Source organism: Sphaeramia orbicularis, chromosome 5 (assembly GCF_902148855.1).
Source record: "Sphaeramia orbicularis chromosome 5, fSphaOr1.1, whole genome shotgun sequence".
Classification (NCBI taxonomy): Eukaryota; Metazoa; Chordata; class Actinopteri; order Kurtiformes; family Apogonidae; genus Sphaeramia; species Sphaeramia orbicularis.
In genome coordinates, this window is record NC_043961.1 from 33,953,005 (window position 1) to 33,965,350 (window position 12,346).

The window sequence follows — 12,346 nt, forward strand, 5'->3', positions numbered from 1 at the left end:
ACTTATGAACATCTGTTCTGTACAGTCACTGAATGAAATATAGAAAAATATAATAAAAATGCAAAATGCAGAGGATAATTTAATACATAATATTATAGAGGATAATAAATGGTGATAAATCACTTAGGAAAGGTTAGATGGAGAGAAAAAAATAATTTGGATGTCACCACAAAAAAAAAAAATCTCTAGGTTTTTAAAAGGGTTAAAGAGCAGAATCCTCTCACTTTAATTTCACATACTTTTGGTTTTTCTCTGCATACAAGTACTAATACGCAGCTTGCAGGTCAAAGCCGTTAATATCAGCAGTCCAATAATTCCAAGTATGATAAGGACCATACCTGAAAAAAAACAAGACAAATAACAGCAATTTAATGTTACATATAAGTGGAAGAATTGTCTGAGGGTAAAAAAAAAAAATTATCTGGAAGTGTCTTACCGATATGGTTGCCTGTGTAGGAAGAGTTTGAAGTCAGATCTTTGTCCTTAGTGGTCACTGTAGGTTCCAGAGGAGCTGCGGTTGTTTTAGTAAGCTGAGGGGTGGATGCTGAAAGTGTAGTGAAAGAGGGCGCACTGTTTGATGTGGGGTCTGCAGTGGTTTCAGGGTACCTACAGATGACATTTTTAGTAGTGGTGCCATTTTCCTTCACACCTGAAGGACATCTAGGATAAAACACAAAACTGTAAGCAACAGGCAAGTAAAATGGTTGTCATTTATTTTATACATATTTATAAAATAGCAGAATAAGACATACTCGCTCCACTTTCGACAGGGTGAGTTAGGTTCGTCACTGAAATATCCATCTTTGCATTTTACACATTCTGCAATAAAAGAGTGTATGATTAAGAAGAAGAAGTAGATTTGTTTTCCATATCACAGACCAAAGTATGTGATGAGTTTCTGTACCTCCATTATTTAGTCCATGGCCTATGTGACATTTACAAGTGACTGAATCTTTCTCCTTTTTTTCAGATCCTTCTGGACACTGGCATTTTGTATTGGTCTCAGTCGTGCAGTTCTGTACAACCATGCTGCCTGTCGCTGCAGACGAAAAATATTCAACTGAATGCAGATTGTAAGACACAGTCTACTTCAGATAAAGAGCTTTTGTATATATGTAGATTCTGTATATGTGAATATTTTACGTAAAAGTATATGGTATGTAGTACAGTATTTGTAAAATTTACCTTCATTACACTTCCTACATGGGTCGCAGTGTCCATCATGGTTGTCCTTAGACTGGAAATATCCTTTAGCACAGACTTCACACTTATCTTTTATTTTACCTTGACCTGTAATTTATTTTACAAGAAAAAGTCAGTAGCCTATTCAAAGAAAATATGATCTGTAGAAAATATGACTGGCTTATGCATCATAACATCAGGAGGATTAGCACAGTCTTCACACTTACCTCTCATTCGACCTTGACCTGTAATTTATTTTACAAGAAAAACTCATTAGTCTATTCAAAGAAAATATGACCTGTAGAAAATATGACTGGCTTATGCATCATAACATCAGGAGGATTAAAACTACAATATGGTAGCCACAAGAAAGCTTACCTTTTGGGCATTTGATAGCTTCTAAATCAACTATAAGTCCATAAAAAGTCCAGATAAATATGATCAGTTTGAGTAGAGTCATGTTGACAGGTAGAAACATACAGTAATGACAAAGGTTTCCTGTGTGAATCTGTGAACCACCAAACAGTGAAATGAAAAACAAGTACCACAGACCTATAATCACCACCTATAAGAGATGACGAAGGTGGGGATTTCAGGTAATTTGAATAATCTTACGGTAGGTGTTTCAGTCATTTACCACAGCCTGTCTGCAATCTGAATTTTTTTTCCTGCTGTAAACAGAAGTTTTGATGTTATACACAGACATAAGCTTTAAGTAATAACACCACAGTTGAAAATTACACTGTGTATGTATATATACAATGAAAAATAATCACACAGAAAAAATAATAAGGTCTAATTAAACTGTGCAGCAATCAGTCATTAAAGTCAAAAATTATGATTTGCTCAGGATTTCTGAATTGCACCAAAAAATGAAAAACCCTCAGAAACAAAATATTTCTTTATAATGTCTAGTTTTCATGCAGCAAAAAAAAACTATGTCTTACAGTATTCCTCTGTGTAAAACGGAGTTCTTGGTAAAATTTGGAAATACAGCTAGAGTTTTGTTTTTTATACTAATGTTTTTCCTCCAATAGTTACGATCTTAGTCTGAAAAACTATAATATAATATACACCTATTTTATAGAATACAGTGTTAATCTTTACTCTGAAATTATTACATAGTGATCTTGAAATTTTAATTCTAACAAAATTCACTCTGTGGTTAGTTGATATTTGTCTTAGAAAAAAATTTGTTGGTTTATTCTTTGCTGCTATGATGAAGTTTGTCGCCTACAAACTCCTTCAAGAAGCATCAAACTGACAAAATTTTTAACTAAAGTTAATTATTAAGTTTTATTTTCATTGATTCGTCTTTTTATATACAATAATTGCAAATGAAGAGTTTTAACTGTGTAATACCATGCTGTGTTTCTTGAATTGGTCTTGCTCTGTAAAGCATTTTGAACTGCATTTTACAGGCAAATAAGTTAAAGTTGAAGTTTCTGTATAGATTCTGAGCATTCAAAAATCTCTTTTACACCTGTAGATTATTTATCTTTGTTAATTTAATATACGTTAAACCTAAAACAAAAAAGTGGGAAGAATTTTTCTTATTTGGAGCAGGCTGCTTGTATTTAAGAATCGTAGTGTTGTCTACTTTGTACAAAGATTCTTTATGTTTATTAAAGTGTATTTGTTTTGATTTGCCTTGTTGTTGTTTTTTAATCATTGTGGAAAAGAGCCAAAAATTTTGTGGTCGGAAAATCTGCAGCATAGGTTCTTTTATCTGTAAGACACATGACAACGTACCTTTGCAAACGTGGACTGAAAGAGCAGATGGAAACAACCACATATTCTTGATTATTTGCAAGATACAACCACACATGGCAAACGTTTGCATTATAAAACGGATGTTAACAACACACCTCCGCTCCAGTTCCAACTATTGTTTAATGTGTTGTTCGCTGTATTCATAAGTGTATAATTATTAATATAAACTCAAAATCAAATGAATGGGTATAAACTTTATACAGTATCAACATGAACTAAATGGGAAAGAAGAATAAGAGAAAAGTGAAGTATTTACAGACACTGAAACAGTGACTCAGACTGGATTGTTACGATGGTTCCACTAGGAACCATCGTAACCAAAGCTCCAAGTATTTAATGACCTCACAGAGGATTCTAAAAAGGCAGCCAACACTTTCTAAGTATATGAGAGCTGATTTCATAGAGGGAAGCACCAAAAGAAATGCACTGTGCTTTTGTTTACAGCAACATGAAAAACCCAATCCATTCAAAAGTTGTAAACTTCATACTATGATGCCGCATTTTGTGTAACATATACAATGTATATATTGTATTTACGTAATTACTTTTTGTATTATTTATTTTTCAGAAATTTGTGCCTACATTCTAAAGCTAATGAAGAGGAGACAGGAAACAAAGAGAGAAAGAAGACAGAGTGGGTGTTGACATTCAAAAGTCACCTGTAATTAACATTTTCCAGTTGAAGTTTGCCCTACTTCACCGCTTGCAAGGGACTTAATGCGAAACATCTATGCTCAGTGTAAGAGGACTGCATCTAAAAATGATCATGGAGTGGTAATTGAAGTTAAGAAAAACACCATCTTTTCAAGATTTCTCATTTTCAGAGACTCCAGCCTTTGTAGTCAAAGGTAACATGAGACAAACCCTCAAAACAAACACTCTTAAATGTAAATGATGTAGGTAATAAGTGACAAGGGATTGGTGTTTTTCTAATTATTACACCAGTATCCTTTGACAACATAAATCAGTGCATTGTACACTTGATTTTGCATTATTAATTCATGTGAAATCCTTGGAAAATATGCAATAAAATGGCACACGTTAAAAATTTTAGTCCAAGTTTTAAAAAATTTGCCTCACAAAATACTGCGTTATATTTTAATATTTTTATGTGATTAAGGAATGAGATTTCTACAGAGCCTGTTAAGGGACATTGAGAAAATACATAAATAAATCAAGTTTTGCAAGATCTCGGGTATAGATAGAAGTATGCGAAATGCAGAGAATGTGGACTACGGGTGAGGAAAGAGGATGTGAGATTAGTATTAAAGGAACTGTACATCCTGTAATGCTCAGAGTACGTAGACTGAACCAGGGCCGGACTGAGACTCATTTTCAGCTCTGGAGTTTCATACCTCAGACCGGCCCACTTTAGATCACAACCGATTATTATTAAAATCATGCAATTATAACCTTACATGTTCATCTGTCTCATTAGTGCCTAGTGGTTCAGTGTTGTGCTGCTGAGCTGCTCCTCTGTCATCAGTAGACTCTGCTCTCCCTTTCACACTTCCTCCAGTTTCCCTAGACTCGCCTGCACCTGTAGCACAATAAAAAAATATCTACAGACTTACTTAACCAATTAAGATATTTACATTAACAAAATATGCAGGCTTATTTGATATTACTTTATGCTATTGCTCTCAGTTGTGGGCTTTGTGTATTTACTGTCTCACTTTTAATGATAAAAAATAAAATAGGCCAGTACTATCGTTTGGGTATAGAAAGTGGTTTTACTGGAACTAATGCTTGTTCACACAGTCTGTTCCAACAGCTCACCTTTTCCTTCCATCCTGACAGGAACAATCCCCTCATCACTATTGGCTCCTGGCTTTGCTTCTGACACTAAAGCACATTTTAAAAATGGTCAGAATTCTCAGCACAAATCTTCTATTTTCAAAGCCTTGGTGTCAGTTTCATTCATGTAGTGCTGAATCCTGGAGCATCTCAGAGCACCTTTCATACTGAACAGACCTACACCATACTCTTCATTGGAGCCTATTTCTTCTAATCCTCTTCCCTCTCTGAGCAGTCCTACCTGCCCACTCTGGACTTGTGGGCTCATGGCTGGTGTCTGCTGCTGGATCTGCTTTCTGACTCTGAGGAGCTACAAGACAAAGTTTCCCAGTTATGGGGCATCACATCATACTATTATTTAAACTGTATAACATTATGTTCCACGCCACAATGCCACACGATTCATTGACTCCATAATTAACTAGCTTTAAAGGTGGTTTACCCGTTTCATCGTCCATATTAGTTTCCAACTGGGAGGTCGTTTTTGTGAAAAAGTTGCAGATTTTGGCACATTTGGCTGCATTTGCTTCCAGAGCTTTCCTCTTTTTAATTCTTGCCTTCTCTGCACCACCCTTGCTCTTTCTATTATCCATGTTTAAAACAGCCAACACAGCTGACCATCCACAGCCTACAGAGCACAGATTGTATATGCTCCACAGCTACAGTACAGAGCTACTAACCGTATGCAAGGACAGATTACGGCAGGCCACGGTGCGTCTGCAAAAAAGAGGAAGAAAACAGTTTGCTAGTAGAGGGGGTGGAACGGCGGCTGCAGATTACATGATCAACTCAGTGCTATGACTGAACACCGGCCCCCAAAAAATAAATAAATAAAATATTAAATACATATTTAAAGTGAACTCTGGACCCTCGCGGCCTAAATATTATACCGGCTCACCGGGAATTGTCCCGGTCCTCCCGATTAGACAGTCCGGGCCTGGACTGAACCCACATGCACGACCCAGAGACAGATGTAAAAGTTCACAGTGTTTAAACACCAAGCTCACTGACAGTTCACTGATAATGATAATGAACAAAATCTTGAGAACAATGAGTCCCAGGTTCTTCTCTGGATTAGTAAACCGGACCGGAGACGGAAACCCACAGCCCAGATCAGTAGAGTACGTCGGGAATCCGACTAGGGAAAAGCAGAGGGAGGTCAGTTGCAGAACCAGGTCATACACAGCCAGGCAGACGGAAAGGCAACTGGACATAAGGATCAGGCTAGCTCACATACCGTAAAAACGGGCGATAAGGTCAAACACACGTAGTCAGTTGGAGGCTGAAGTACAGACAGGGATAAGGCAACAGGCGAAAAACAGAGATGGCAAACCGGGTCATACACAGGCAGACAGGATCCAAAAAATGCTGGTAAGTATCTCACGGGGAAAATACGAACTGGCGACGAACAAGAGAAAATGCAGGGCTTAAATACACAAAAGGGAGGGAAGACAATGAGACACAGGTGGAACAAATCAGGGCGGGGACAGGTAATCACACAGGTGACACAGATTAGGGAAAGGAAGCAAAGACACCAGACATGACACAAGAGGAGATCTTAACAAAATAAAACAGGAAATGACAAACACACAAGACAGACGAAACCAGACTAACGTCTGGCGGCAGGCATGACAACATCCATCTATACCTGCGAAGCTGACCAGAGTATTGCAGTTGGTTCTTCATGAAATCATCCAGGACCACAAGATCCAAATACTCTTTGTGATGAGAAAGTCCTTCTCGCTGAAGAATCTTTTGGATGTCTCTCTCGTCTAACCATTCTTACGTGATTTATCAGCTTTTATTTATAATATTATCCTCTGTATTTTGTATTTCATCGATAAAAATAAGGTAGTTTCCTGCATTTTATTCATTGATCATGTAGATGTTCCGAAAAGCTCAGATTAAAGTTGAGGGTTATTATAGTAAAACAGTAAAACAGAGAAAATGGCAGAAAAAGGGATTTTTTCCATCAAATATATTGTAATAGCCCTGCAGTTGATCACACCCGAGACAGAGTACAGTTCCACTGGTTTCAGGCTTTATTAATGGACTGAGCAGACAGGAACAAAAGTTTTTGTCACAGCCACAATTTACGCTGCTAAACATCTCATCCGAACAACAACACAGCTGTAGTTCTCTTTTCTTTTCTCTTGCATGTGCACAAAATGCCAAGGCACAGGAAAAAAACAGTCACTACCAGGGCCAGTTCTAGCTGGTCATATTAGGGTGGGCTGGTTGAAATAACAGGTGGGCAACTTTGTTTGTATGTACTGATGATAGTGAAGCTGAATTGTGTCCTGAAGGCTGACAATTTGAACTGCAGTCCTGACGGCACTGAAAAGAAGTGGTTTGGGGGTTTATTGAAGAATAAGAATCACTTCATTGATCCCCAAAGAGAAATTCAATTGTCGGGCAGCTCATCTGTGTTCATTTACTCTTTAATCCTACTATATAATGCACATTTCGGCCCCGCCCCGTGTCCAGTGTCTGTCCCATTAATGTCCGATTGATGTTACAAACACGGGACACGGGAGGGTGTTTGGGTGGAATGCCGCTGTTGCACCACGGGAGTGCGCTATTGTACAAGGAACCACGGGTACAATACCGCTAGTATAAAATAAAATGATTTTAAAGTCCTTCATGCATATTTCTTTTCATTGGATGAGCTTAAAAACTAAAAATGAATACTAAATACTAATACAAAAAAAATATTTTCACTGTGGCCAGAATTTATACAAACATAAGGCAGTCTACTCTTGTTCAAACTCAGACTAAAAAGTGGCACAACAGAAGAACCACACGAACAACTGAAACTGGGCCAAAAGTAAAAAATAAAATAACTAAATTATATTTTTTTCATATTTCACAAACAAAAAAGTCTTATTTAAATTCAATCTGAAAAGTGACAAATGACAAAGAAAACAACAAATCTTTCTTTTTCCATCTAAAACCCTGAACTTTAGACTCAAATGTCAGTAGAACTACATACATGTAAACCAACAAGACTAAATGATATTATAATAATTAAAATAATTCAGTGACAGAGATCGTTTACCCCTCACTCGGTTTTTGTACCTTCCTTGGGGGACAACTGAGAGACTGTGTATGTGTTTTACTGGCATTGTGTTGACCAATGTGTGTGTTTTATTGGCACTGCTTTAGTCAGTGTATACGCACTGGGCTGGCTGCTCTGCAGGAGGCCAGAGACAGAGCATGTCAAAAAGTCACAGATACAGTGAAACTCCAGTAGAGAGAACTGCGGTATTAAACAGAAACCTCGACAGGTGCAGCAGTGACCTCCACAGGTGCAGCAGTGACCAAGGAGGGCTGTTTATTTCCCCGTAACTCGGACACGGACAACAGACAGTGAGCTGCTGTATGAGCGAATGAAGTGCTCAGGAAATGCAAAACAATAATGACAACCAATCACTGATGGAATAGGGTGGGCTGTAGGCTGCCCATCCAATCGCAAATAAGACCCAATAGTAGTGTAGTCTGTTATATTTTTCTATTGGATAAACATTTTCCCTTAACTTTTGATTGGGTGGGCAAGACGGACATGTGGGTGGGTTGAGCCCACCACTGCCCATGCCTACCACTGGCCTCGGTCACCACATGAACATGAATACCCACGTAATGCAGAAACACAAAAACACTGTTAACATCCTTAACACAGGCTACCACAATATCATTAACTGAACATAAACCTAGTGTGTCCATCCACTGTCACTGATGGGTATAGATGGATGTACAATTCCTTTAATGCCAATCTCAGATCCTCTTTCCTCACTCGTAGCCCACATTCTTTGCATTTAGCGTACATCTATCTATACCTGTGAAGTGAATATTGCATTTGGTTCTTAAAATCAACCGGGACCACAAGATCCAAATACGCTTTGTAACAGGAAAGTCCTCTCCCGCTGAAGAATCTTCTTAAGATGTCTCTCACTTAACATCAAACCCATCTCTGCTGCCTAATGCCTCTAAGCACTGTTTTAATATCTTTGTATTTTAGGCCCAGGTCAAAATAAAACTCAACAAACTTTGCAAAAGATCTCGCAAAACTTTTGCGAGATCTCGCAAGACTTGACCTGATTTTTTTTTTTTTTTCTCAATGTCTCCTAATGAGCTCCGAAGATTTCTCTCAGTGAAAGTGGGGATTAAAGTTTTCATTAGCCTTAATATCATCCATCCATGCACCATCTGGTGTGTTTTTGTCAAGGCTTATATTTTCTCCGCATTAGCTACACCACCAGTTATATTTAACAAAACTGATCATGTCAAATGTTAGAGTGATATTTTGCTTTTTTTTTTTTTTTTTTAAATGGGTTATGCATTTTAAAACATTTCCCCGTGGTCTACATAAACTGCAAATGCTATGCTTGGGTCTGAATTCTTCATTAATTCAACTCCACAGGTCCATCTTCAACCCTATTTTTGACTAATGACACCAGAAAGGTCATTTTGAGTGCTGGCCCTTTAAATGCACATGAGCCACTTCACCCCATGCCCCCTCAGGTTGTTGGCTGTGCAAGAGTCTTCAATATATATCAGAGTAGCGACACTTCAATAGACTCCTGCTGTAGAAAAATGGCGGACAAAATATGCACCTACTTCCGGGTTCTGGAGGGGCCAGTAGTTCCTACACTGAGTGTAACGCCATTGGAACACATTCATTTCTACTGCAGCTGATCTAGCAATTCCAGCTCTAACTTAATAAGATATCGTCATCTTTCAAATTATCGAGTATATTTCCTGTATTAGCGAACATTTATGTTGTGAATTATGTTTTCTTTGGTATGTGTTAGCATTTGTATAAATTTATATCTTAAACAACTGTTATGCTGGATTTTCAGCTGTAGCCCTGTAGTTAGCTAACTTGACTTGTCCAGTTGTTGAGATTTAACCACTATAACCACAAATTATGGAGTTTTTAAGATAAGGTAACGAATGTTGTTATCAGTGGGTTTTATTTTAGTTGTTTTGCTGAACCTGGTGGTGTTTGGTTAAGTTTGTCAGCTAAGGTGATGTGCTAATTAGGAGGAGAGTTGCTGCAGAGCTGAGCTCTGCCAATAAAAGTTCATTCAAGTTATTATTCATGAGTTACAGGAGGCGAAACTTCTGTCACTTGACATTTGTAAGGTCTGACTCATCCTATAAAAATTCTGTTGAGTTTTGAGATTGCTTGAGTTTTTAATGAGTTTAGCATCTGTGCTAATGCTAACATGCTAAGTTAGCCACTATGCTATCCGCTGGTTAAAGGTGGGGTAGGAGATGTTTTCCTGGAGCATTTTTTACAATATTTATTAAAATCCCCTTCACACCCCAATTACAACCAATTTATTAAATGCTCTAACACAAAAATAAAAAAATTCAGTCACCCATGGAACTAACACGACTGAAAAAACACCATTCAATCATTATAACCAGCCCATCGAAATGATTGAATGGTGATTTGTCTATCAAACTCAACTGCCCCCCTCTTCGTGCATGACTCATGCGTTCTCAGAGACTTGGAGCGCTTGTACAGGAAACGAAGCCAGAGCCAGAGCTTGGCTATATTAGTTATATTAGGATGGAAAGTTCACCGTCAAACTGTTTTGTCACAAACATAAATCACTAGGGGATGTAACATTAGCGAGCTAGGTATGAACTGGGGCTGTTCTGTAAGAGCGGGGGTGTTGGAGGAGACTGAATGAGATACACATGGATCCGCGAGTTAGAGCCGAGGTCGGAGCCGGGCGCATTGATGCTGTGCAGCGCTCGTGAACCCTCGAGAACAAGCATTGCGTATGCCAGTACTCTGGAGGCGTAGCTTTAGGGGGATGTCTGAAGAAAGGGGTTTGGACTTTTGAATTATGTTTTTTCAAAATGTAGCTTGCTTGAACCGTTTTTCCAAGATCTCTTACCCTACCTTTAGTGTCTATTGTGTGTGTTATCAGGAGAGCAAAGCTTGGCAGGCACATAGTGTTCACAGCTAACCACTGTTTTGTGCTTGGACCATAGTCCTATAATAGTAAAACTTAAAAATGGTTATTGTGTATCCCCTTACAAATACAGTACAATTGCAGAATGAATGAATTTGTAAATTTAGCATCACTCACGTAAGTATCCTATTCAAGCTAACACAAACCTTTCCCCCAAAAATGTAAGTTTTCAAAGTAATAAATGCACTCCTTTCTGTGGTCAACCCTACTACTCAAAAGTATAACATAACAGTACATACAACGGTTGTGTGTGGTTTATTTTTTGATTTACCATGCTCACTGCTGTTTCTCCCAATAAATAACATGGGAGCGCTCAGTTCATTTGGAACAATTCAGGCTTACATGAACCACGTGATCACTGGAGCAGCAACATCAAAACGTGTCGTAACTCTTTATATGACTCTGGGCTGTGCTGCTCTGTCCTGTTCAACCAACAACTGAACATTGTAGGTAATTGACTCGAAGTTTGGACATATTTTCAGTATGGACCACAACCGCTGGTGCTGACAAACAATTATGGTGTACTGGGAGAAATGTTCGTCCAAAGTCTTGACCTTACATGTGCAAATCTTGTGATGTATCTAGTTATAGACAGAACAAATTAAGCAGGAATTAAAACAGGTTGAAGAAATCTACTCGATTTTTGAATGTAAAGATAGCTTTGCAGCACCTGGAGGGTTCAAATTCAAACTTTTTGAACTAGTAGGGTCCCCAAATACATGAATAAATGTACCAAAGACTAATAAAAATGAGTTTAGAAAAATATGACCCCTTTAATGAAAGCACATTTTGTGGAAAGGAAAACCTATTCTATGTTCTGGACTAATTTCATTTAAAACATGTAGCCTGTGACTGTATTGTTGTGTGTGCTTCCGTTATTAAAGTAGTAGAAGTCATTGCAATAACAATAAATGAATAGGGCTGGGGTTTCTTTTCTGTATGGCAGAGGTCCTACTGCTTCAGCACAACATGTATCCCCTTTTCTTATGCAAAAATACCTACTTTACTCCCCCATACCTGTCAAGTGACTTTATGCCAAAAGTAGTTAGTGGAAGTAACAAAACAGTGCAAAGATTGTTGTTGTGATTAATTCACAACTGGAACAGGACTTCAGGGAAATCAGAAAAGGATTGACAGGATATTTAAACACAGGCAAGTTACACAGTTAAATTTTGTGTTGTTGGAAAAGTCAGAAGAAATACTTTTACACTATTTTATATACACAGGTATTTTGTTATGAGTTTTTAGCATTTAAAGGGATGAGAGTTGGAAAAGAAAAATACTGTAAGACACAAATTAGATAGACACGCTACACATAATAAATTAGAAGTATAGAAACGGACCTGGATAAAAAAAAAAAAGAAGAAGAAGAATTACACTGTAAGATGCAAAAACAAACTGCAATGTTCAGTATGATGAATGTGCAAAATCACATTTAAGTGCACATTTACTGGGGTTATATTTTTTGGTGTATATTGTAAGGTATTTCTTCTTATATGTTTAGGTTTTTGTCATTTGGACAGATCTTCCTCCTGTTTGTTTTTTTTTTTTTTTTTGCCTTCTTTTGTTTGCTGCTTACCACTGTTGGGTTAATTTTAAGACTA

At 37.7% G+C, this 12,346-nt stretch overlaps 1 protein-coding gene across 1 annotated transcript in view; it reads right to left on the minus strand.

Annotated features, from left to right (window-relative positions):
* LOC115419836 (tumor necrosis factor receptor superfamily member 4) overlaps positions 1-1,691 on the minus strand; it is a 3,121-nt gene extending 1,430 nt beyond the window's left edge. The window contains exons 1-7 of the mRNA XM_030134879.1: positions 1,561-1,691; positions 1,410-1,427; positions 1,186-1,290; positions 905-1,039; positions 753-819; positions 437-660; positions 240-338 (exon numbers count right to left, since the gene is read on the minus strand). Coding sequence (XP_029990739.1) covers positions 240-338; positions 437-660; positions 753-819; positions 905-1,039; positions 1,186-1,290; positions 1,410-1,427; positions 1,561-1,660 — 748 coding nt within the window. The 5' untranslated portion in view covers positions 1,661-1,691. The remainder of the gene's footprint in view (positions 1-239; positions 339-436; positions 661-752; positions 820-904; positions 1,040-1,185; positions 1,291-1,409; positions 1,428-1,560) is intronic.
* Positions 1,692-12,346: the final 10,655 nt, after the last annotated feature.